Source organism: Taeniopygia guttata, chromosome 20, assembly GCF_048771995.1.
Source record: "Taeniopygia guttata chromosome 20, bTaeGut7.mat, whole genome shotgun sequence".
Classification (NCBI taxonomy): domain Eukaryota; kingdom Metazoa; phylum Chordata; class Aves; order Passeriformes; family Estrildidae; genus Taeniopygia; species Taeniopygia guttata.
Genome location: NC_133045.1, coordinates 10,926,264 through 10,954,066, shown reverse-complemented (window position 1 = coordinate 10,954,066; position 27,803 = coordinate 10,926,264). Strand labels below are relative to the sequence as shown.

The following is a 27,803-nucleotide window of genomic DNA, read 5'->3' as shown; positions in this document are numbered from 1 at the left end:
AACCCCTCTGACACCTTTCACTAGCCCAGGTTGCTCCAAGCCCCATCCAGCCTGCCCTTGAACACTTCCAGGAATGGGGTATCAACAGCTTCTCTGGGCAAGCAATCCCTAAACCACATTTCAGGTAACACTATCAAATATGGCATATGACAAGTATCTTGACCTCTTACCTGTCTGAAGCTGATTCAGTTGGATTTGAGGAGTGGTGAGCATAATACGACTGTGTGGTTGCCGCAGTGCCACCATGGGGGTCTGTGTCAACGTTACTTGTGGAGGCCTTATCAATGCCCCTGCTTTTTGAGACTGTTGGATAACCTGCAAATAACAAGGAAAAAAAAGAACTGTAAATAATCTGAGAATCAGGTGGCAAGAACAAACCCTAAGAGCACTTTAACCAAGATGCAATTTAAGTTACACTTTTTTTCTCAGATCTTTGATTGAGCTAAACCACTAACTTAAGAAGTACAATCAAAATGAAACCCTGTGCAATAAAAAATGCTGCACTTCAGCTCACATACCAGTGGCGTGGACTGCCCTTGTTTACTGACACCAACTTGTGTGGGCTGAGTGAGGCTGATGACAGGTTGCTGGAGGGTACTGGTGACAGTGGCAGTGGCCTTGCCCGCCGTGCGCTGCACCGAGGAGCTCAGCAGCACGGCTGCTGCCGACGGGATCGTGGCTATCGTCGCCTGCGTCGTCGGCTGCTGCTGCTGGCTCTGCTGAATGAAAGCTGCAGAGTCTGGTGTCAACTGTCTCAAGGCAGGTAAACTCCTCTGAAAAGGGGAAAGGAAAGAGTTTGGCTGAGTTGTTTAATCCTGGCTCACACAATATTAACTGTCAAGAAGCGAAGTGTTTATTTTCAGTCCACTGGATCGGTCTGTGTGCACCCGAGGAAAGGTGAGCACACAGAAATACCAACCTGCTCCTATTTAATTAGCAGGACAGACGGACAATACCTTTTAGATATCATGGGTATCTAGGCTATGCAGCCTACCTGGAACCTCTGGTATGTATTTAACAACCCAAGGCCATGTGCCTTCCTTGACTGTCATCCTACAGCTTAAAAGTCACACTGGAACAGCAGGGAAGATTTCAGAATAGCTCAACAGAGACCACAGTGTTTTGGTGGCTTCTTGAATTAGTCATTTTCTTATAGCAACAATTTTTGTCCTCAGGAACAGCTCAAGGTTGGAAGCATTTAAGTACCCAGAAATGTCAACACACACCTACAACTATATCCCATAATCGTACATTAATCAAGCAGTTACATTCTTACAATTCAGGGCTGTTGTATTTTCAGTGATGGTAAATGTTTTGCAATAAATACTATTTTGAGATTTGCTGAACTACTATAAAATTTATGTCAAAAGTGATTTATCACTGGGAGATTTATCACTGGGAGATGACAAATTTCCTGCTTATCCAAACCAGTTTACAGCACAGGCAAAACTTCCCCAGAAGGTACAATTTTCTATATCACTGAATCCCTTTGCTTTCTAAGACTAAAAAGAGAGCAATAAAATAGGTTTGTGGTTTCCGTCACAGAAAGAAAACTTTTCTGATTTCTCAAAAGAGCTACAATGTGTCACCATGGTAGAAGTTACATTACTGACCATGGCAATGAATCACAGTAACAAACTCTAGGAACTAAGACACAAAAAGCATTTTTTAAGGGAGCAAAAGCCTAACCAGGCACCATTTAAAATTTGCTTTAACATGATTTTGGAAGTCCACCTATAATGGCAAAGGATGTGCTTGTGTTCATTGCTGCTGATATATAAGCACAGAGATAAAGGAAGAGTAGTGAAGATAAGTTACCTTCAGGAAAGGCACAAGGTAAGGTTGAGGTGAAGAATTAAGTTCTCTGTAGAGCCTGCTGGTGAAGTCTTCTGGTTCAATTTTTCCATCCTTCAAAACAGAAAATCCAAATGAACAAACTTCTAGAAATTAACTTTTACAGATATCCAACACAAAAAAAAAATTTAAGACTTGGGAACATACTGAAAATAAGTGCTTTTATCATCCCTCATTATTTTTAGTTACCAATAGCTTTATGGTAGTAACCAACTTTACTACAAATTTCAAGTAATAAGAACTAAAGACCTCTGGTTACTGCATGCTGGAATACACAGCTTCACTATGACTTAAAAGTTGCTAACACGTAGGCTAAACAATTCCAGCACTCATTCTATAAATACTAAATATGTCAAACTTTCATATTAATATATCAGGTAACATTTATTACCTTTTTTTTTTGTAAAAACCTGTGATTTCCTACAGTCAACTATTGCACCAGCTGTAGTGTTTTCCCTCAAGTACATAATACATCTTTTTATTAATTGTTTTATCAAAATGTAGAATTTAAACAGCCACTACTTGCATTACTCACACTCCAACTGAATTCATGTTCTCATGCATGAATATTAGCAGTAATAAACTTAACGGAAAATTTATCCATCTATTTTAATTCAGAAGAGGCAAAGCTAATTTGATTTAGCTCAGATTTTATAAACTCTGTCCACTGATGGAAAAAAAAAAAACCCACAAAAAACCAATTCTGAGTCTGAATTTGCCCAGATACTGTATTTTACAACTTCTGATGAACTTTTCTTACCAGCAGATTCTGTACTAATTCCTTCACGTTAGCCGCAGTCTCGGTGGACTGTTTTCCAGATGATGCCAGTTTTATTAATGTGGACAGAAAGTTTTTGCATTTCTTCACATTTTCCATTGTTTCCTTAGAAGGAATGGTAAAAGGAAAACAATCAGAGAAACAAAGACAAACTCCTCTTGATATTGATCTGACCATACACTCCATGAAATAAAGTTCTTAGTTTATCAGTACAGAATAATAGTTATAGAAACATATCCCTTACCTTAAAGCATAAAGAGACTGAATTTTTTTTTTCATATACTCATACATATTGTACATTTTTGTTACCAGAATTTAAGTAATTGTGATTCTTCATGAAATTAGGAAACACCAAGTATTTTAAGAATGGCACATTGTTATGGGAAAATATATGTTTTAGCAGTTCAAAAAATAGTAAAGCTGTTGTTTCACAGTGCATAGTACATGGATTCTCCCTGTTTTGCCATCCTGGAAATGCAGCTTGAATCAATCACTGCCAGCTGCTTATCCCTTCTCTTCTACAGTGCTGAACAATTCACTGTTCTATAAAATATATCTAATATATTTTTAAATGACTGCTTTAATACTGTGAGAAACAAAAACACTTTTGACACCTATCAAAACTCAAGCGACCTCTACCCACACCTTGTAAATTATATGGCTCTATTAAAGTTTACCTTTTCAAGGTCAACAGCTCACAGAATTCCTGCATCTTTACTAACCTCCACTCCCATCTGTGTTTACACGTATGTGTATATATGCACATCATGCATGTGTGAGTGGACAAAAAGAGATGTTACATTTCTCAGACTCTTACTGTGGCAGCAGTGGAGGTGGCCGTTGTCCCTTGCACCGTTCTCTGAGGAGTTCCAGTTTGTACAGCTGTTGCTGTCCCCAATGTGGTTGTTTGTGCAGTACCACCCAGAACGATCTGAGGCTGCAGAGAATAAAAACACAAGATTATTTTCCGTGGAACGTACCAAGGAGCTGCTTTCCTGAGCCATCAAACAGAAGATGAGCCACAGGGTAGTAGAACACTTTTCACAGCTGCTATAAATAAGTTGCTCATGGTCTGGTGCAGTGGAAGGAAACGGTCACCAGATGGCACTAAAAACATTGGAAACGGGAATGCCAAAAGTTGATTAAAAATTGCACGATTTTTGGTCACTGAATAAAATACGATAAACATAATCCCAGCCAGCGGGGTTTCAAAACTCAACTAAAACAAGTGATGACTTCCTGTGAATTCAATTTATCTTTCTGCCCCTGTTTCATTAAATGTCACTTCCAAAGGCAGGAATTTTTAAAAAGGCACAACTGACACAAGAGCTTTGGTCTTACCAAGGTCTTCGTGATGAGTAACAGCCAAAACATTTTTCTAGTTTTGTAGACAAATTGTTAATCTGAAGTAGAAATATCAGCTCCAAAGAATCATAATTACAAGCAAGATCCTTTCACATACACAGCTCATTCATGGGATGGGCTTCCAACAGTCTATAATTATTAACAACAACCCAGTCTGACAGACAAGTTCCTACCAAGCTACAACTGACACTCAGAATGTTCACAAATCATTTGTAAACTTGCTCTTTATATAAAGATGCACAAAAAAAGAGGTTCCCCTGCTGCCAAAGGTAACTTTCTTGGTATTTTGGGAGAAACTAAGGGAGATAAGGATTTAATTTGTCTTTTTTTTTTTTTTTTTTTTAATCAGGATAAATGAAGTCCATGGTGTGCTCATTACAGCACAAAATATGCAGATGGAATGATGGTGATTTTTTTTTCCTGTATAACAGCAGTGCAAATTAAGGAGACTCAGTTAGGTAAATGAACTCTTAGATCTAGAAAGATCACTGGCATAGGGAAAGGCTCTCTGAGGGGAAAAAGGTTAACTGGATGCATAGCAAAACCTGCATGTTTTAAATTAAAACTCTCTAATCCTGTCTACTCAAAGGATGAAGAAAGCACAATGAGGCAGATTAGGCCACAGCAATCATATTGTATCACTGCTGCCTGGAAGCCATGTGGAGAATTTCACACTCTTACACTGCTTTTTAAACTCTTGACATCTCAAAAAAAAAAATGTCCAAGCAAGCCCAAAATGAATAGAGGCCAGCCCAGACTGACATCAGTCTCTCTGTGAGTTATCAGTCTCCAGAAGGACACAGACCAAAGCAGACTCATGTCAAAGGCAGAAGGTTTCAGGATGAGAAGGCTGCCAGTGCAGTCATCTTTACAAATTTTGCTGCAGAATTCGGAGGACTGCAGATCCACCACAGGAATAACACTACAGCCCCAAATCCAAGGGGAATTCTTGTCACTTCCCTTAAGCAGAAAGGATAAAGTATTTTATTTTAGGCAGCTCTGTGACTGTACAAACTACAAACACAATACCTTTAAATGGAGATATGTACAGGTGTAATATGAAATAATACCAACATACATATAAAAAATTATACCTGTACATCCAAAATACGCACTGAAACCTGCAGGTGTTTTAGAAAGGCTAATCCAGAAGGTATTTCTTCCCTGCACTGAGCAATTGCATCTCCTGTGTGCCTGGCAGTCTCATGCACACATCACTTCCCTACACACTCACTTGCACAACCGGGGGACGCTGCAGCGTTGTCGTGGGTTGCACTGTTGTTTGAGCCTGAGACACTTGTTTGATGATAGTAGTTGGTGTCACCTGTCGTGCAATAATGGGTGTTCCTGGAGCCTGGGGAAGAGGAAAAAAAAAATATGAACACATCAGTGTCTATATTAAATACCAACTGCTTTATCTAGTGTTCTGATTCTGCACTATTACAAACAGCAAATAATGCATCTGAAGCTCTACAAGACTCCAAGAAGGTTTTTCAGTCTTGAACTTAATGCAACTGTCAAAATCTTGGAGTACATATATCCATATCAATTTTTCTTTCTTTTAGTCTTGCATTTATTCTGAGAAGAGTTGTACACATTAACCATATATGGTCTTCTTTATATCAAAGTTTTACACTTAATGAGATTCAGACATGTAAAAATATTTTTGATGAGTAACAGCCAAGCTGTAACAGAATTAGGAACAAAATGCAATGCCTATGCTTTGTGGAAAGTAGATTTAGATTAGCTATTTGGAAGAAATTCTTGGCTCTGAGGATGATGAGGCCCCAGCACAGGTTGCCCAGAGAGGTGTGGACTCCCCATTCCTGGAAGTGCTCCAACCCAGGTTGGGATGGGGTTTGAAGCAACCTGGTCTAGTGGAAGGTGTCCCTGCCCATGACAGGAACTGGATGAGCTTTAAGGCCCATTCCAAGACCTTTCCAACACAAACTATTCTGAGAGTCTATGAATCTATAAAAAGTCTGTACATCCCAGTTAGATCTATGGTTTCTTCACTAATATCACACCTGACTTTCTCGTGTATTCTGCACAGGGAACAAGACAGTTTTTAGCAGCACAGCTGGCTGGACTGACCTGCACTGTGGATATCTGCACTGGGGGTGCACTGGTAGGTGTAGCAGGACGAGGAGTCAGAGTGTTCTGAGGCTGAGACTGGGCGTGTGCCTGTGCCTGCATCTGTGCCAGGGCTTGCTGGGGGATCATCAGCAGCTGCCCGTTCTCACTGCGCACCAGGACCATGCCTGCAAAACAGAGAGTGGTCAGGGAACACATCCTTTGCAAGTATCAAAGAGCATATTTTTCTGTTTGTTTTATTTTTATCCAAGTTGGATACATATGGAATTAGTGTACTGCTGAAGGACTAGGCAGCTAACAAGAGAGGTTAAGAATAAAAGCAAAATACCCAGCTGCATTATGGTATTTTGTGTAGAATAACCTAATTTCAGAAATACTCTATCTAAATGCTCAGTATAGTGTGCATCTGAACACAGTGAGTTGTTATCTGCCCTAACCACAACTATTCTATGTGACTTGAAGTTAAAATGAGTAATCCTGTAAAAATCCTACCTGCTCTTTTCTAAGAAATCTATGAGACACCACAAATAGAAAAAAAAATCCTGCCAATAGGCAAGATTCCTGTTAGTTTGTCTTTAAGAGGGGAAGAAAAATAATCAAACCTAGGCTTCACTACCAACAGCAACACAATTGTCTAAGTACTAAATTAATTTCCCATAACCAATTTAGTAATGAAAGTGGCTATAAAATCATAATCTCTCTCATGTGCATCAGCAACAGACTGTACTGTGCCATGTTACACCCCAAATGAAAAATAAAACAGGGAGGGAAATGAGGAAGTCATTCCCTGCTCAGTCACTCAGATCAATACACTTAACCCCACTGGGTAGCTGTAGGGAACCAGATTTTAACAGGCAGATTTTCAGATGTGATTCTCTCTTCCTTGAAGACACAACTAGGACCTGGACAACATGAACTGTTTGCCAAGAGCTCCTTCATTCAGCTTGCCTCACTCAGTCCCTGAGAGCCTCAGGACCTCATCAGTCCTGAAAAAGCCACCTAAGGAAACAAACTGGGCACTCAGAATTAGTTGGCTTTTCTGAGCAGCTACAGGAAGAGCCCTCGCCATGAAAATCAAGAGGCACTAGTGAAATCAGAAAGTTTTACTTAAGTGTTGTTCAGTGAATCAAAAGCCCATGCACGCTCCCCAACAATATCTGGAGATGTGGTCTATTGCATTTCAGAGCATGACTACTTCAAAAGAATCAAGCTTTTATTTGCTTTTCTATTCTGGTGAAGTGCTGAAATGTTTACAGACAACGCCTTAAACAGTTTTCTTGGACAGTTTTACGAGTAAACTGAGAAAATTCATATACTGATTTCTACAAAAATTAGTTCAAAAGAAAAGCCTTAGTTGATTTACCCTTAATTTTTCCTTACACTCTCTACATTAACTCTCTTTTAATGAAGCAGAGTCACACAGAGATGTTAAACTAGTTTACATCCAAATTATGACTTTCCATCACAACTTATTTAAAAGTGTTAAGGTGGGACCCACAAAGTGCTATGGACAAGTGTTATATCTAGAAACAAATATCCTCAAAGTGTTTTTGTGTAGGAAAGAAGGAGGGGGAGAAACTTATTTATTACCTTGCAGACTGTAGAAGTAAATATTTTTTGTTTAGCTGTCAGGTCCAAAAAACTATTTTTCCAAGCAATTCCAAAAATTAAGGTCTCTTCTCCTGTAACTTATGTAGGGAGAAGTATTTCCTTTAAAACAGCAAAGGCACACTCCACCACCACCTCCACCACTTCTTAGGAGAACCTTAATAGCAAACATAGAGCTTGATCCTGTGGGCTGCTCATTGGAACCATCATTACTTTCTCACCATCAGCCTAACACTATGGGGAAGGGGCTACGGACAAAACACAGAGAAACTGAACATTTTAAAGACTACAGAATGACCTGCTACTACATCAATCTCATTCCTGCACCAAAAGAATCTGGCATCCTCTTCAGTCTGCAAACATAAAATCTTGGGAAATTAACTCACATTGCCCATTTTTGTCATCCCTCATAACGATCAGCTGAAGCAGCTAAATGCTGAATCGGTGGAAATCTTCAATATTATTATAAACTAAATCACCAGTACAGTGGAAATCTGATTAGAGGAGCTATTTTCAAGTCAACATCAAATATTAAGGCTTTTTGAATATTCATTTAGTTTATAGGAATTGAAAAGGCCCCATGCAACTACCTATGCCTGAGCTTTCAGAAGTCCTTAAATGCCACAACTACACTGACATGCCACAACAAACCCTTTTTCCTAAAATTCACCAGTTTGGGAGTTCCCTAAAGTATCCTATAGTTAATGTGCCACCCAAATTCTTCAAAGAGTTACAAATTTTTTCCTGACAGAAGCAACATTAGAAATACTAAGTCTGGTTTTGGATGGGGTGGTGTGTTTAAACTTCTTTCTCAGTGCAAAAGTGACTGAAGTTTGCAAGCACTAAGCCAAAGCAGCTCCCTTGCAGATGAGACTTGGATGGCATCAGGCAGTGGCCCAGAGCTCTGTGATACTGCTCCTGTCTCCAGCCTGACACACCCATCGGTCTCAGCAATGTGTCTGCACCACACACCAACATTCCAGTACAGCCAACTTACTGCTTTGTTCCCCAAAATATGAATGGGAGAGAAAAGATGGGAAATAACCACACAGTGAAGGTTCAATACCCCTGAAGTGCAAGCACAACATCTGAACAATGAAATATTCTCCCTGAGCTACATGCAAAATTAGAACATGCCTACACATTAACATAACACAACTGCTGAAACAGACAGTTGAAAAGCATATTAATGTGAGCCTTAGAAAACATATCAAGAAAGTTCAATTTTTGGCAGCAGACAGACAAAACAATCATTTGTAATTCAAACCCTGACTCTAAGCACTACCCTGTTAGATTTCTAACTCCAGGAAGTCTGAAGCACTTCTTTCAAGTATTGAAATCATAATAAAAAGTAACTCATACAAAGCCACATTTATATCTGTTGTTATTTTAATAGTTCTTTCATTCCCACTCAAATTTGATACACAGTTATTTTTAATTTATATAGTTTCTAACATGTCATTAAGTCAGCCTCTACCACTGATAAATTCCTGTGCACACGTACTACATACAAATATAATTACTACCACCTGACTAGTCCTGCACAAACTTTAATGACAGTACGATGATGTGAGACATTTTACCTGCTTGGAATGTTAGCTTGTTGGTGTCTGGGTGACTTTGGAAAAGGTGCAAAAATTCAGAATGTGATGAACTTGAATTTCTGTGCAGAAATTCTCCAGCACCATAGTGTGCAGGCAAGAAACACAAAATATCCCTCCAGCTTGATGGGAATTCTTTAAAAAGGGAGATGGAGCTGCTCTCTGAGCTTCTCTACACACAATCCAACTACCAAGACTCTTTTCCAACCCAATTAGCTAAAAAAGGAACTCACTAACTCAAAACTATACCCAAACTGGCATTAAGTGGATTTTCAGTGAAGTTCAGAAGGGTCATTGGAGATAACTCTATTATGAATTAAAAACAAAAGTCCCATTTATCTCCTACTTCTAAACAAAATCACTGTGAGACTGTAACACCCCCTGTCCCCATCCATACATGAATCTCAGTTAACAATTCGTGACAATGGAGAAGAGGAAGAGCTGACAGCCACATGTGTAGAAAAATAAATTTCTTTCCAGAAATTACATTTTAAATATTTAAATACAGGTAAGTATCATAACCTCAAACTCCAATGCATAAAGCTGCAAATGCTGAATGAACAAGGTCAGAACTGACTACTAGGTACTAGAAGACAGCTAAAATTGTATAACTTATCTCACTGTTTCAATTAAATTCAGCAACATATTTAAAGATGGAAAACCTCTTTCTGTTTTATCAATCAGGTTTTTGTTCCTGGATTAATGGATTAATTACTGTTTGAGATCAAACAGCTAATAAACATCACTGGAAATGCTCTATTAGAAAAAGGTGACAATAAAACTTAGCCATTTTAAATATCTTTCTGCCTTCTTTTTCCTAGAAAGTCTGATAATGTGTATTCTAATATCATATTCATTATTAAAATGCAAACATTCAAGAATTCTTTCCAAGTCTCTCATTAAAAAACTAATTAAAATTAAAATTAATTACCATTTTTGTTAGAAGTTAGATGCTTAAGAGAATCCTGAAAGAGGTTCATATTTTACTTTGAATTAAACAATTCATCATGGCTCCAAATGAAGGATTAACAAACTTAGTTGGCTGTTTCTGATGCCAAAAAAGACTTGTGTTCCTGACCAGTGCAATAGTCACTTCAAATGTTCTTGCTGTGAAGACTTTCCCAGATCAATCCTGTTTACAAGACTGTTCAGGATAGAAAATGCCATAGTTTATGTGATGTAGTTGCATGATTCTGCAGGGTCATCTTTGCCTCTTGCTTATTTGTAATTCTATTTGCTGATGACATTTCCATTTATAAAGTGTTGTGCTTTGGGGTTTTTTCTTTGTTAGTGTTTTTTCATTTAATAAAACATGTAAAATCATGTGCTGGAATAAAAAGTGAAGAGTTCTGGCCATTGGACATACCAGAAAAACACAAACCAGACTTTTTTTCTAATGTTTTCCTCTTCCTTCTTTCTTTGAAACGTGGCTTGGCTTAACAAAGACTGAAGAAAAAAATTAACAGAATTATAAGAAAGACTAAAAAATATTTTTAGCCTTTGGAGACCATTCTGACTTTTTGTGTAATTCCAAAGACATACACCTTTCTTTTTAGAGAACCCCTACATCCAGAAAACAAAACAAACTAAAATAGTTTCCTGATTTGTTACCAGTTTTTACTGGTAAATCTTGAGTAGTCATATTTATCAGAGCTGGACATTCCAGTGAGGGAGATAAAAACAACTGCACGCACAGCAGCACCTTCACATCAGTGTTCTGAGCAAGTGCACAGTCCTGCAGTGTCACCTCTGACAGCCACACCCAGCAGGAGGACACTCCAACAGCAACATATCCCAGTGTCACCCCTCAGGACAATGCTCCATATCCCAGTGTCACCTCCATATCCCAGTGTCACCTCTCAGGACAACGCTCCATATCCCAGTGTCACCTCCATATCCCAGTGTCACCCCTCAGGACAACGCTCCATATCCCAGTGTCACCTCTCAGGACAACGCTCCATATCCCAGTGTCACCCCTCAGGACAACACTCCATATCCCAGTGTCACCCCTCAGGACAATGCTCCATATCCCAGTGTCACCCCTCAGGACAACGCTCCATATCCCAGTGTCACCCCTCCATGTCTCAGGGACTCCATCCATACCATGGGGAAACACTAAGGAACTCCATCTCCAGTTAGCAAGTGCCTCATGGGAGGACAGAGCAAGTTGTGCTCGTGCTTCTCACAGGGTTTGACAGTGTACAAGGATGAAACTCCCGCCTGTGAAATAAAAACCCTACACAGGACCCTGTCTGATGCCAAGGGACATCATCTCTCTTTCTGATGCACACACTCAACAGAAGAACAGTAGGTCAAGCTCACAGATATTGCTTGTTACCCACAATGTAGTTCATGGTTAATCCAGATCAAGTCAGAATCATTACTAAGAATCTAAACTTTTAGTAAGTTGTTTTTTCTGAGATATAACAGAAGAATTAATGGATGAATGATCTTGAAAGTGCATGGAGAATAACCTTTCCTAGTCTCCTGAGGAAATTGTCTTCTTAAAGTAAAAAGGTAACTATAAACTTGCAAAGAAAAAACAATTGGGGTCAGGGAGAACTGTTAGGCAGCAAAGAATCAATGGACACACATGCTAGTGTTCAGAAGGAATGTCCAAGCCTGAAAGAATAACCAGAGGACTGATGCTTCTGGTGTAGAAAACCAAAGTCCCTACAAACATCTCTAGAAACGGAGCTTATGGATCATACAGTGCAGTGACATCTGACAAACCTTCAAATTCTAACTAGATTTGCCAGGGAAGTTCACTAAGAGGTTATCTTCATGTCAAAGCCCTTTGGGCCTTAAGCTCTTGAGCACATGCACATTTGTGGCAAGATGCTGCAAATGTTTGACATGGCAGAAAAATCTGACAGTAATCCTAAGTGGGCTGTGCCATATTAGCAGGAGAAAGCTTTATGAGAGAATCTTTTTGCTATTGTCAGAAGAGATTCTGTTGCAACAAAAGAGAAAGGAAATGTGTGTGTAAGGTTATGCAAGTTATCACACATACCACAAAAACCATCTAAAGCCAAGGGGCTGAGTCCATGCTCTGTAACTGATTGGATCAGGTTACACAGGGACCCGAGAATGACAAAACCCTTATAAAAGGATAAAGTTTTAAATATTTTTCCAATGCAAAAATGCTGGAACACCAGAGTGAGAGCTGGAGAAAAAGACAGCTGCCAATACAAGCTAAAGGAAAAGCTTGCAGAATAAGTGGTATATGTGACAGGGTCCTTTACTGCAGAAAAGGGAAAGATAACTTCGTACAGACATCAGTGCTGTCCAACAATTCACCATTCCTCCTCTTCCAGTAACTGATCCACCAGGAAAAACTCCCACTCTACACAAATGAAAGCCCAAGGAAAGCAGAAAGAACCTATTGGAGTCTACCAGTCCCCTGCAGCTCTGTGAAAAACTGGATCATTAAAGAAATCTTCCCTAACACTACACAGTTTGTAGCAGATTTAGAATTATCTACACACATTAAAGAGCAGCCTCTGTAACAAACCAGCTCATGAAGGACCATCTATACACCAGCTCATGAGAAACAGGGATTACAAATCAAGACGAGTAGAACAGAAATGTAAATGGTAAAAGAAGTGTGGATTAGCTGTTATTAAAGACACACTACTTTGTACCTGAGGAGAAACATGCACCACTGTTAAGTATATATTAGATATACTTAAGTTTAGTTGCCTAGAACCTCAGGAGACCTGTTCTGCACAAGTCCAGAAAAAATTATACTTGAACTTTCTTGCCAAAGCCCTTGAATTCATCAGCAATCTGAGCTTTCAAGTTTTGTGGTTGTTCATTTCTATAGACGCCTTAGTTCCACAAGGATAAGCACAGTGCCTAAGGAGAAGTCTCCATAGTGCAGGGATGAGGAGGTATCAGCAAACCAAACAGCTCAAAGTGACCCCATAACCACGTAAGACTGCAGCTCCAGAAGCAGCTGCTCTGCACTGGCACAACGAGAACAGGCTGCACAAACACAAGGCAGTGGTAGGTATGTTCCCTGCTCAGCTGCAGGTCTGCAGGCTCCATAAACTGCCAGGCAGTGACAGAGCTGTCCAGCACACGGGACAAACCTGTGCCAATTCCCACATGCCTTGCTCCAGAGCAATGGGCACCCCAAAGCCGGGAGGCTGAGGTTCTGCACACAGCTGTGCTAAGCACACAGGATACACTGTGCCCAATGAAAGGAACCTGTTAAATGTTCAGCACCTGCTGCACTGAAGGTGTGCTACAGCTTTCCATGACAAAAACAAGGCTTGACTATCAGGTGTTGCTTCAGAGCACCTCTAATACTAAATACTTGGAGTTTCTCCGGACAGGCACTGAAGACTGGCATGGCACAGAGTTTTAAACAGGAACTACAAATGCAAATTCCATTTCGTTTTCAACTCATGTCACTCCAGAGTAAAGGAGAATTCCACCCTAAAAGTCAAGATACAACATAAAACTGCAGCACTTCACTGCTACCACTACTCAATCCAACGTGCACACACAGATTCCAACCAGCCATTATTGTCCCAGAAACATTAATTCTTCAACAGCTGATTTATGATTGCTGTCAAAACAAGTGAAAGATATGTTTGCAAATATCCGCAAGAATCCTCACTGCAGTGCACAGAAAGTGCATTTTCTACAGACCAAGTACAAAAGTTCACATTATGAAAAACTACCTGTTTTTTCTTACAGAAGAGTCAACAGACAAAAACTCAATTTAATTTTAAAAGCTTTTGCTTACTTGCTTAGTATGCAAGAGTTCAGTTTCAAACAACACAACTGTACTGTCTAAAAGGTAAAGAAGCGAATCATTTGTAAAGTATTGATTCACAAACCTTTTAAGAATATATAGTTAAAGGGATAATGTCATGTTGGAATGCCAAAAAGACACTGCATTTAAGAGTGATGCCATATGTAAAAAATCTTACCTGCCTATTTGAAGAGCTGTGTAAGAATTGCTCTGGGAAATACATCATTTTATATAGCAACAATTGACAAATGCTTCAACAACAATGTGATTTGAAATTATTTTGACTTCTCTGGAAAGCTAAATTCCTTGAAAGTGTATTAACGTTCCTTTCTAGTCGAGGATACAAAGCTAGAATACCAGAGTGCTCTGTCAAATTGCAACCCAATCATCACACAAATCTGTCTGATGTCGAAACAGCTAAGAAAAACACTATCAAGAGCTAAACCAATTGCTTTAATTATTGATCTCCAAGCAATTCAGATGTAGCTCTGCCATTAATTTCAATATACTTAGATCAAACAACAAAGCAATTATAACAAATCAGATTTGCGTTTGAGAAAGGAAGATACAAAATAAAGTGTCACAAATTCTTTACCTCTGTTATTTTCAACAGGAGGTTTTAAAACTCAACCTGTCCTTATTTGTGACAGTTTGTTTCTGCCAAGGTGCATCAACATTAGTGCTGTTCAAGCACCTGAAGAAATGGGAATAGCCAAGTTACTCTGTGTTTATTACCAGAGTCTGTACAGAAATACTTAATGAGGAGTAATGCTTTAAATCAATGCTTTCTTCCTTCAGAATGCAACAGCCTAAAACAGCTAAGTCCATGAGAAGCCACAAAGAACACATTTCTTTAATTTGTCCCCACTGTGAATGCCCTACTCAAGGTACACACTCCTTGTAGCTTTAGCTGATGCCACCTTTTCAGCTGAAGCTGTATAGACCCGGAGCTAGACAATTCCACCGACTGACAGCTCCCCAGGGCAGCCTCAGCACAAACATTCCCTCCACATCCTCCTCTGTGAATTCATGCCTCTCTCACTGCCCATACAGAATTATTCTGCTTTGAGAATATGCCAAACACTACGCCTGCAAGTTCAATACAAACCATCAGCGGGGACATGATATTACATGCCATTTGGCTGATAGCTCTGCTTTTGCAGTTAGTCTGAACACAGAAGGAGAATTATTTTCACACCTGTAAGCTTGAATTCAGAATGCTTTTCAACAAAATCAGGTTTTCGTTTTGATTTTTACTAACCATCAAATGCACAGTCCTGAGTAATGACTAAGCTTAATGACTGGGTATGACTAACACTTATAAATAATTAGTGCCTTTTCTCCCCCTCCCCCATGGAGGACAGGGAAGGAAAGAAAATCAAAGGATACACTGGCAAAAAAGGAAGAAGGAAAAGAACTAAGAGGTTGAATCTCAATGCATGAACACTTGTATATTCTTCCAATCCACCCTTAATACCACTGCAAATACGATTGCATGTATGTCTGTTAAAAACCACTAACTCCTCATGCTTGTCTTTTAACTTCCACACAGTTTAGTCACTGTCAGCCTCCCTACTCCAGATCTCTTCTCCCACACTGATCCCTCCACAAACACTCTTCTGGTCCCCTCCTTCGACTCTTCTACCACAGGTGCTACAATTCCTCGGTGCTACTCCTTGGAGCTGGCCCTTGTGACTCATGTGAGCACAACTGGTCCCACTCGCCACACCACGACTCAGGCTGAAAGCACCTGATGTTATTACACTGGGAGAGAGGCTCTAAATCCAACCCTCTCGCAAAGAAATATTTGATTAATAAACTGAAGGAAGGTGTGCAGACAACTTAGTACAGCCTTGCTGCCCCCCAAACCTTCTCAGAAAGACTCGAGCATAGCACACACCTCATTGTTTCGGATTTGTTTATACTCTGATATCTAGAGCACACAGTTTTCACCTGCACTGGTTGTCAGCACAGTCTATCCAGCACGTGCTTTATTCTGCACAAAAGCACTGTGATAGCTTTTAACAGTTCAGCTACTCTCAGAAGCTTACATTAATCAAGTTATAATCATAAGTTAGACCATTTTTACAAGAGAAGCTTACTCAATTCAATACAAATCTTAGGATAGTCATGTCAGTCATGTAAAACAATATTACACACTGCTGTGAGTTTTATGTTATTCGTTGTCTAGGTATTGATATGTGTTTCTGAAAAATACATTTTAGTAAGGCATTTTAAGGAAAAACCATCAAAATTAAGATACATAGCATTCATAAATTACAAGTCAAATTTATAAACAGAGATCTACCGTGGTAAAAAGTTACTTAATTTTCATCAGAATTCTTTTCCAAGTCCCACAAAAAGAGCTTGGTATCCAAACTGGACCTTGCACTAAATTCTGTACAAATACAAAGTAAAAGCACCATCCCTATTTAACCTATTTTATAACACATTTACACAATTTGCTGAGTATCAACCTTTGACATTCAAAGTGCAACTTTCTGATTACTGGTACAGTAATCTAAGTACAGAAACTCATAGTTCTAAAATGTTATTTTGAGTCTGACAACAGTTACAGACCCAAGGATCAGCTATATTTGTACAAGAAAGCTCTACTGAGGTGCTGAACAGATCTCACTGCAGGTGTAACAGTTCCTGATAATTATCACCTCTTTCTTGGTTGCTGATAATCTATACCATTATACAGTGACAATAATCAACAATTTGTTCTCAAAGGCATTTAAGAATTAAAAAAAACTTATTTAAAAAACTCTTAAAGGCATAAGACCTCAAGGACAATTATTATATTTTACATTAAATATTATGCTAAAGACACCTGAAGAGAATTACTCCAAGAGAGGAAGGTTTGTTGTAAAAAACTGGCTCTCAGTTGAGACACCTGCACCTCCAGAAGACAACCAGTATTTCTGGGAAGAAATTCCCTCAGATTAGAACTGGTGTAAAAATTTCCAGAGTAAGCCAAGTTAAAACTGTCCTAGAAGATTAAAAAAAAACAAAAACAAAAACCCTCATTTAATCTGAAATATGGATGATCACACAATCTTTACACCTGTTTAATTACAACCTGTACACAGACCAGGCTGTATCAGCAAGTTTGCTTCTCTTACAAGGAAGCAGATACAAGAGGGCTGATACAATTATTTGCACACAGGAATAGACCTGTGGCTGTGCAAAGAAAAAGCCCTTTGTCACCTGTGAGCAACACTCTCTCCCTAGAGTTCGGCCTTCCTTCACACAGAGCTTTAGGGTTCATAACACACCTGAAATAACTGTCCATTAACCAGGACTAAAACCTCCTCTCTATCACTGTGAAAAATACATGTGTTTCTCTTCAGTTATGAGAAACTGTATTTTCAAAATTCTTATCTTCATGCCACTACCTCTCCAAATATTATTTGGATAATGTGCCTAACAAAGCTAAACTTGCTAACAGTCTTACTAGCAAAAGCCTTTCTTCCTTACATGAAGCAATAGCAACAAATTCAAGAAGTTTCAGACAGATTAATGGAGTTACAAACATTCATAAAGTTTCAACACAAACAATAATCTTGACAAGAGTAGCTATTTTAAGGTAAAAGTTATGATTTTGAGTATTTCTGACAAAAAAAAAATGAACATAGTAACAAAAAAATTTTAATGTGTTAAGTGACTTCTACGTCCAGTTCTTTCTGAGCAGACTCAGTATTGATCACAGTTTTTACATAAAGCAACCTTTCCACACACCAGTGCTTTCTTTTTCCTTGAACCCAGATAGTTTAAATATCAGTATTTTCAACTGTGTTCTAGAACTATTTCATAATTTTTTTTAGAATTATATTTACATATCATTTCCCAAAACAGGGAAGATAGACAACAGTAAGAGTTCTCACACCAAAATACTTAATTTAAGAGTTTGTGATAGAATTTGTCCCTTATCAGTGGCCCAAAATCATGCATTTTCACCTCAGTTTGCTAACTGGGCTGCAGCATCCCCTGTTAGTAAGGGATTCAAGTCCTGGGCAACATTCAAATTTGTGGCCCTCAAACCAAGAAGGTTTCACAAGCAACCTGCTTAAATTTCCAGAGATGGAAAACATGTAACTTCTTGCAAAGTGCAAAACACTTCAAAAGAAATAAATCACTTCTGGTTATTGACCAATAATCTTTATCACAAGCTTAGAGATACCCAGAAGACCACAAATTGAAGATCATACAGAAATATCCATACATACACTTCCAAAGGCTGTTGGGAACAGTATTTTTCATAACAGAGTGAACAATATGTAATCAGAGTTAATAGCTTTCATAACTTAACAGAATCACAATTATAGTCCCATTAGATCCCATCACTTCACAACACAGTCTGATCAGATGTGCACAACATCAAGACATTTTTAACAGAACCAGAAAACCCTACTGCACAGCTCTCTGAGGCTCAGGTCCTTTGGGGTACACAGACAAGCATGCAGGAGTCCTCAGTTATGGAAGGTGCAATGCGAACAACTTTCAGTCTGGTGACATATGGCAGATCTGATGTAGCAGATTCCAAATAAAGCAGAATGTTCCTTTTGCTGATGCATGATTTGAACATAAAATCCACCCTGCACCTAGAAGAGATCCACGGTCATCTTCCAGAAAGACAGATACTGCTTTACACGCCAAGTGTAGGACTCCCAAGCTCTAACCCTGGCAAAATATCGATTCCTGCATGGCCTTGGGCAAGTCTGAACTTCTCTAAGTTGCTCTTTCCCCCAGCTCTAAAGCAGAGTTTATACTACTTTATTTACCAACCACACAGGCAGGTTGCAAGGATTAAAGCATTTTGCAAAATGCTTTGAAAGTAAAACATACTGTAAGTAGTCTAAGAAACCCCCATTGTCACGGTGCATTGCAGACAGTATTTTTAACAAAATTGAGCCATGCCAACACAGTTAACAGGCATAATATTGGCAGCACATGCAACATACAGAGAAACTATAATGAGGATATGTTTGAACTCGCTTACTAGTCAGTGAGAAATAGAAACAACCACATTCCACTACTTCATAGTATTTCCCCTGTTCCTTTCTGTGTTCCTTATATTATGGGATTCTGATGATTTCTTCATCTAATCCTAATTCCTTCAGGGACTTCTGGGGTACCTATTTCAAGTACAAAGCAACCCAAAGAATGAGGAACTCAGTATGAAAAAGTAACATAAATTGCTTGCTTTGATTCTTCTCAGTTGCCACTCTTCTCCATTTTTAAACACTCTCCTTTGCCCAACCACCTACTACCCCAATTCCCAACTGAAGGAAATGGAATTACTCCTGCAAAAGTTATTTTTCAGTAACTTCAGTTACAACTGCAGAAGTCAGAAGGACCCAAACCCATGCTTTAAATTACTTGTTCAGGCAGTTTTCCCATCCTAAAGCCACCATAACCATGGCCTGAGTTAGAATCCTTCTTGGATAGTGAACAAGCTGAAAACCAATCAATTTCTACAAAAAAGCTCCAACTTAACACCAAATGGAGTTTTGAGCCTCCAAGGCCATGAAGAAACCCTTGAACATGCATATTCATGTAGAACATCTTCCAGGATGTGCAGATGCAGAGCACAAACACTCTTTCAGGTTTCCTTTCCTTCTGGAAAGCGTCAATGATAAGTTTTAACCACTGCTAGAGTTCAGAACTCAGGAACATTCCACTGTTAAAGGGGCCCCAGCAGTTTCTCAGTCTACAAAAGGCCAATCCTGTCCTCACCACAGAAAAGGCACGTGAGATCCCCTTCAGCAATGAAGACATTTGTTGTTATCCCCTATCATCAGTTACTGGCAGATCCAACTGAGTTTTGGGAAAGTAATAAGGAAGTTTTATTTTTAGATACAAGGCAAAACAATTCTCTTCTACAACAGCTGTAGAACTGCACCACTGCTAGTGGGAAAACTGGCCATGACTGTAGAAGCAAAAAAAAAAAAAAAAACAAAAAAAAAAAAAAAAAAAAAACAAAAAACCAAAAACCGTGATGACATCCCATCCTATCTGCTATCTTCAAACAAGACTACATGTCACCAAATCATATTTAATCAGGAAAATGCCAGTCTTTGTGATCAAGCCACCAAATTTTCATAACTACTAACAGTCATTCAGAAGGTAAATGAAAAGAGAGGGACAGAGGGAAGTGAAAGTTTCTAGATTTCAATTTCACCTAAGCTAGTAGAGAAAACTGTCCAGACTTACCTGCTCTATGCTATTCTCCCTGCATCCATTCAGCACTCACCCATCTGCTCCTTTCTCTAAGCAGACACCCCGAAAACTTATTATGAGATGTTGGTACATAAAGACAAAGGAGAAGACAGTAGCAACACAAACTTGCAAGAAGAGAAATCAAATCTTTGACCCCCAAGCTGACAGTACTGCTAAGTAAGCATAAACTCACAGACGCTGGGTTTGTACTACAGCACTCCTGGACAAGATGGGGTTTACAAAAATTATTTTAAAATATCCAAGTTTTGCCAATTTACAAGGTGATTCTACGCTGTGTCAGCAATGACCTCTAAACACTTTACACACTCTTACAATACAAAAGATAAATTTTAGTTCCTAATTCCAGTTATACTTTTCTGCAGACTTTTCTGAGCACCTCTAACCATGGAACACTGACTTACCACTTTAACAAACTCACTGATTTTCTGCCTCTTACCATATTATTGTACATAGCATATTTCTTACTGAAGTAGTCAGAAACAACAAGCTTCATTCAATTTATTTCCAGACAGTTTCAGCAGTGTTGCATTCTTAAAGCAGCATTATATAAACTTGTGTTCCCATCCCTTTACAAAATCATCTCACAATATTTCCATGTCTTTTCTAAGAGGGTATAAATAAGGTTATTTTGGGACTATCATTACCCAAATCTGTCCAGTTGGAGCACGAAGTTCCAAGTACAGGTTCCTGAAGAAAAGACTAAGGACAACAGTCCTCTTCCTCAAAGATGTGAGAAGTGGAAAACCATCATTAATACAAAGATACTCTCCAATAGCTCAGCTCCTTAGAGAAGAAATACACCAAAATCCAGTAAGGTCACAAAAATTACGGCCCACTGGCTCATCAGACATCTCCAATATGGTCAGTCAAGGCTTGCTGCACAACTGCCTTGATGCAAAACAATGAATTATTCTAATAGTAATATATTTTAAAGACCATTGATGGAGCTTATTTTTCACATGGTGTTTCAAAGAAAACATTTGAAACCTTGTAAGGTTTCTAATTTTCAGGTCCCAGCTTATAACTCCTGCTGACATTTTACATTCTGCTTTCCATACATGTGACACTGTAACTGTATTTTGGAGAGCTAGAAACAGTAATTCTGGGTAAGAAAATAACAGTAAAACATGTGCTGTCTTGGTCAAACCTTCCAACAGAATTTTCTAAGTGTTTATAATTCTTGGTGTAAAAAGCTGTGTGTGTAGTGTGATTTCAAACTATTTCAAGCACTGTCTCAGAAACTCTTACTAGCACACACTATTAACTTTTAAAAACGAACTTGTGAATGCAAATTCGATGCATGCAGTAGGTGCACAGCACACAGGCACTGCAGCTGCAGCTTCACACTACCAAATTGTATTTTAAATGACACCATCATAGGCCAGGTTTTTGGAGACAATCTCAAAAGCACAGCCACCTTTCACTATGAGTGTACCTGCGCTCTGCTGAAGATCACAGCAGTTGCACCTGACCAAATCTGCAGAGGTGCTTGGCCCTTGTGCCTGAGAGATGTTTGGAAGAGTCCAGTACCCACCAATTCTTAAGTGTTTTGAAAGAGGTGGTTTATGCAAAGCTTTTTTAAAGCTGGTTACTTTTGAAAAGTATAAAAAGCAAACTAATGTAAAAGAAAAATAATCAGTTCCACTAAAAAAAAATATTTTTCAATATTAAGTCTGTCTTACCATGCAAGAACTCAGTTTCCAAATAATTTCTATCTATCCAGTCACATATACCTGCTTATTTTAAGTCATGCTTATTCTTTTGAAGTCATAAATATTTATTTAAATGTAGGACAGAAAAAAGTGCTTCATAAAAATCCAAGTGCTTAGAACCTGTATTGTTTTACTTTGATCTATGGAGAGCTCCAAAGGAACAATTTATGGTCCAATTTTGCTAAAGAACTGGCAATGCTGCTTCTAAGAGTAACACACTTCAGGATGCTGTGGCAGTCTGAAAACATCAGCTACCTGAAAAAAGGTTCCACTGGTCTCCACAGTAGTATTTTCCCTCATAATCAGTTTTATAATGCAGTATTAACAAAAAATGTAGGTATAAATGGCACTAGACTGAACTGGATCAATCCTTTGATACGATATGGCAATAAATACAATAAGGCTTTTCCATCCTATCAATTTACAGGTTTCAAATCAAGCACCATGATTTCAAGATCTGAGTTTTACTGCTATTTTTTAAATTAGCAACATGTCATTCAAATTACTCATATATGAAATAATCTTTTTCAGAAAAAAAAAAAAAAAGGAATGTTTATACTAGTTAGTACTTGGACACTCAGCATGTTTGACAGACTTCATTCAACTACATGGCTTCATATACCACAGGTAGCATATTACACAAAAACACAGCGTTTAGTAACACAGCACATAATTCCTGATCTACTTTATGTGACAGGTGCATTGCTCTGAGGTTGGTCAGAAGTTCCAAGAGATGTATTTTACTAAGACCACCTACTAAAATCACCACCAATTTCATTCAGTGTTAGTAGCAAAATTCAATTAGCTGTTCTTTGCATACTGCCCTGAAAACAGGGAGCACTAAGAATACAACCCTTGTATGTATTATTATGAGGACAGGAAGCAATGTGTAGGTTCACACAAGCATTTGCAGTTAAAAATCAAAGTGGATACAAGCAACAAGCCTGACTCAAAATAATAGCAAATATATAACATTAAATCTCCAAACCTGGGATATTTAAGGTGGGACAGAACAATCCTGAGCAAATAAATGCTTCTCATCCCGCTTTTCACTCATCCACTGAGTTAAGGACTAGATTCCTTGTCCAGAGATACTCAGCACTAAGCATGAGACTAGCTACTACAAAAGCTGCAGCCCTAGACACAACAGGGTGAGGTAAGGACATAGGAAGTCTGCCTTTTGTATCAGAATGCCAGTGACTAAAAAGATGATCATAAGCTTCAAATCTGTGAGTTTTTAAGTCAAACTTTGAAGGTATTTAAAGCCAAAGTAGGTAGTTTTCTTGTGTTGTATCTGCTGCTTCTCTGCTCATGAGAGCTCTGTGGTACTGGGGGCATGCAGGGACAGAAGGGAACCGAGCAGCACATAAAGGTTACCAACTACTGACAAAACCACCTGAAAATTCAAGATGTCTTTTGTGCTAATGAAATAACATTTTATTATATAATGTTCCATTGTCACACTTTGGCAGTTTGCAGCTTCATCTACACTCACATTGGAACAAAGATACCAGGCAGAATTATTTTCAATTACTGTTGAAAAGACTGTCTGGCCACCCAAAATCAGACACTAAGTAGTGGAATGCTACTATGCTACTACTACTCAACACCAGACCATTCTCATTGTTACATGTCATGACTTTTCCACAATTCACAATTAAATGGCACAGAATCTTACTTGGATTAATTCCTCCCTGCAAGATACACACTTCCAAAATAAAGCCCCTCAATCCTCTGACTTACCTGGCGGTAACTGAAAATTCTGAATATTAGTCGGATTCTGAGGTGGCTGAGGCAAACGAGGTGCTAAAACTGTAGGAGTCAAAGTTGCTCTGATTCCACTCGTAGTTGGTGTTGGAGTCCTTGGCAGACTTTGCGCCACTGTATTGGCAGTGCCTTTAGCCATTCCTGTGGGGGTGCCAGGAGCTGCAGGAGGTATCCCACCAGGATTGGGAGCAACATTGGAGAGCCCAGCTTGCATAGTTTGCCCAATAATCATGTTACCCCCTGTAGTACTGGGCTGGCCAGCAGTAGCCAGCGTCTGCTGTTGGGATACTGCCTGGACTATAGTTTTAGGAGACTCAGATTTGATGACCTGCGTGGCAGGAGCTGCTGGCACACTGGAACCAGACTGGCTGTTCACAAGTGACGTCTGGAGGGAAACTCCAGATCCCACAGTGGCTGTGGCAACCGCAGGAAAAGTCCCCACACTGATGGTTGAATTGATCACAGTATTGCTCCCGTTCTGAGTGGCCGCAGCGGCCGCAGCCACCGTGGGTCCTGCTGTGTGGATGGGGGGCCTCACCAGCGTTACCGTGGGCGCCCCAGTGCCAACGCTCGGCGGTGGCTGCGAGGAGATCACTGTGGGTGAGGAGGAGGATGCAGAGGACACAGCAGTATTAAGGAAAGAAGTCTGGATGACAGTGTTAGAAGCCGAGGGCAAAACAGCATTAACAGTGTTTCCTTTCCCCACAGATCCAGGTCCATTGTTAACGAGAGGGGCGACAGCAGGTGCAGAAGCGGGGTTGGCAGTCACAGGAGTCCCAGAGAAAGCAGCACTTCCTGTGTGGTGAGAGTTCATCACCACGTTACTCCCATTCAAAGTCTGCACCGTCGTGGTCCCAATCTTGCCATTCCTGGTGGACAAGGCAGTTGCCATGGTGCTGATAACCACCGATTTGCCCTGACTGAGGGTCCCTGGAGCAGCAGTGACTTCAGATCCTCCTGCTGCTGCAGTGGTGGTGCTGGTGCTCGTTGTGGTGGCTCCATCCAGAGCTGAAGTCTGGGACCTGGTGTTATGATTAATAACACCCCCCTGCACTCCTCCTGCCCCTGAAAAACAACAACGAAGTTAAACAGAGCGAATGAGCAAGAAGAGAAGTCCAGCAAAGACAGAATGTTCTCCCTTATCACCAGGTCTTCTCCATCTCCCAAGCTGCCTGCCTGGAGCCAGAAAAACAGGACAGAGTACAAACTGAACACGGCTTTGAAGACATAATCTTAAAGCCTCCAATATCCCACCAAAGACTGGCAGATTCAGTATTAGTTGTAACACCCCTGCTTTTGACACTACAGTACAAAACAGGGAAAACAGATTTAGTATGAACCAAGGGAAGTAAGAAGATCATCTAAGACCTCCTCCCCATTCTGGAGCCTGACATCCCATTTAGAAACAGGACTGCAACTGCAAGGGGTGGGGGGAATGGCCATGGAAGACACATTATTAAGACATATTCCCTACACCTAGCACACATTACTCTTTAATCCTGTCATCTCCTACAAATTAAGTCAGTCAGATCAGGAGGCTCAGCAACAGCAAAATATGAAAAGTGAAAGGAAAGAAAAACATCAGCCCAGCAAGATAAGAAGTACTGCAAGGCCTGGAGCAGGTTTCTAGAAGACCCCCTCTTCCTTATTACAGAATTTGTTCCAACGGAGCTGAAGTTCCCACAGCCAGAGATAGTTAAAAATAAATAAATAAAAAGCAAAGCTGGTTTTCAGAAGGGACAAGATGATGTAGCTTCTTGTCCTGAATAATCCTCATGCCCCTTGATAAGGCCTGGTGTTAGCACAAGTACAATCACACACAGTCCAGGTCCTGGCCCTAAGGAGACAGAAATGGGAAAAGAATAGTGACAGGCAGACACTGAGATGTACATTATAAGGGTCAAGGAGATCCTCCTAGAAGAGCTTCATCAATCATAACAGACGGTCTGTAGTATCTTCTTACACTTCAGCAAGACAAAATCAAAAATAAAAAAGGGGGGGGGGAGGGGAGGAATTGCAGAGAGATTGTGGGGAGACATTTCTTTCAATCCCCCTGAAAAAAACCAGCTTCCCTCCATTCCCACCTAGTGAGCCCTCAGTCCCAGCCTTCACACTGCCCCCCCAGAAGCCTCACGACATGAAGGGGGGAATATTCCCGGGCAGCTCGGGGGGTGGGTGGTGGGAGAAGGCGCTGTGCAAGGTGGGGTGCTGTGGCCTGAATTCCCCCCCTTGCCGGGACCCGGCGTTGTGACTACCCCCCCTTGAGGGCAGAGGAGGAATGGGAGGTCCCCATGCCCCCTCCAAGCCCCTGGAACAAGGGAGGGGGTGCGAGGGGAATATCAAGGCAGGCAGATATGGGGGGGAAGCATTTTGAGGGACTTCCTCCCCTTGAAATCCCCCCTCGCTTCCTCCTCTACAGGAAATAGGTGTCATGATTAATAACACCCCCTTCCACTTCAGCAACAGCGAAGGGGGAGGGGAAGGAGCATTTACACAGACAGCTAAGGCGGCATTATCAAGAGGGAATCCCCCCCATAACCTCCACCCCTGGAAAGGGAAGGGGAGCAATCACAGGCGGCATGGGAGGCACAGCCATGACCAAGGGGGTGGGCTCTGCCTCCTTCAGTCCCCGAGATTAACAGAGCCCTTTTACACTCCAGCAACAAGGGCAGGAAAAGCAGAGGGGACCGGCAGAGTCACGGACGGGCACTGCCGGCTCCTTCTGCGGGGCGGCTGCCCCCACACAGGATCCAACACCCTCGAGTAAGCACAGGCGAGGAGGGAAAATAAAGGGGAGGGAGCAGAGGCGCGGATACACACCGAGGGGGCATGATGAGGGGAGGCTCTCCCCCGTATGATCGATACCACCCTTTGCACTCCCGCTCCTGCCACAACGAGAAGGAGGAGAGAGGGAAAAGGGGGGAAAGCAGTGAGGGAAGGAGGCAGCGGGAGCTGGAGAGTGGGGGGAGGGGAGGGCCCCTCTCCCTCAGAGCCCCCCACCCCTGCCCACGTTACCTGCTTTTGTGATCTCTGGGGCACTCAGTCCCATCTTGCTGCCGCTGCTGCTCTCTGTTTGGGCATTAGCATTGCCTCCTACTACTACTCCTCCAGGGCTGGGGCTAGGGCTGCTGCTGCTACTGCTGCTGCTCACAACATGGTTCCCCAGCAGCCCCCCAGCGGCCCTCAGGGGCTCCTGCGCCTTGTGGTGCTGGTGGTGGTGGCCGGAGGCCGCCAGCTGGGACTCCAGGGAGCCCACCAGGTCGCTCACCACCTTCTCATCCACCTCCGTGTTCAGGAAAACCTCATCCAGCAGATCCGAGCCCGCCGCCATCTTTTTTTCGGAGGGTTCCTGTGAGCGGCTCCCTCCTCCCCCCCCTCCCCTCTCACGGCTCCCTCCTCCCCCCGCCCCGCTCACACTCGGCCCCCCCGCGCAACAGCGCACGCGCGTGCGCCCGGCCCGCACATCACCGGCCGGCCAGGGATTCCGCCCGCCGCTGATTGGCCGGCGCCCGCGCTATAAAAGGCCGTGCAAATGGCTGCGATCGCTTAGTTGGGAGTCGGGCGGCGGCGGCGGCCCCCCGGCGGCCGCGGGCGGGCGGGGGCCGCGGCCCCTCGGTGCGGCCGCGCCGCGGGTGCGGGGGGTTCGGGAGACGCGCGGGGCGGCGGGGGCGACCGCGGCCGCCGGCGGCTCTTTGTCTGCCTCGGCCCAAAATGGCTGCATGTTTTCCCTGCTGCTCTCTGCGTCCGGGTCTCCCCCGCCGGCGCGAGTCTGAAGGGCGCCCCGCACCTGTGCCAGCTGCGTGTAACTGATCCACCGGCGGGGCGGGCGGGACACACGCCCAGCCACGGGCGGGGGCAGCGGGCGAGGAGGAGCCCCCCGCCTGCCGCCCTGCCGCCGCCGTTGGCGGGGCGAGCCGGGGGCCGCAGCCCCTCGGTGCGGCCGGGCCGCGGGGGCGGGCACGGGGCGCGGTCTGACTCAGCACGGCCGGGGCCAGCGCCGGGAAAGCGCGGCC

General features: G+C 41.6%; 1 protein-coding gene across 1 annotated transcript in view; it reads right to left on the bottom strand.

Moving 5' to 3' along the window:
* TAF4 (TATA-box binding protein associated factor 4) overlaps positions 1-27,189 on the bottom strand; it is a 36,419-nt gene extending 9,230 nt beyond the window's left edge. Inside the window, exons 1-9 of the mRNA XM_030288560.4 lie at positions 26,806-27,189; positions 23,767-24,855; positions 6,092-6,258; positions 5,232-5,351; positions 3,450-3,569; positions 2,615-2,737; positions 1,819-1,908; positions 519-773; positions 171-315 (exon numbers count right to left, since the gene is read on the bottom strand). Coding sequence (XP_030144420.2) covers positions 171-315; positions 519-773; positions 1,819-1,908; positions 2,615-2,737; positions 3,450-3,569; positions 5,232-5,351; positions 6,092-6,258; positions 23,767-24,855; positions 26,806-27,121 — 2,425 coding nt within the window. The 5' untranslated portion in view covers positions 27,122-27,189. The remainder of the gene's footprint in view (positions 1-170; positions 316-518; positions 774-1,818; positions 1,909-2,614; positions 2,738-3,449; positions 3,570-5,231; positions 5,352-6,091; positions 6,259-23,766; positions 24,856-26,805) is intronic.
* Between the last annotated feature and the right edge of the window lie 614 nt (positions 27,190-27,803).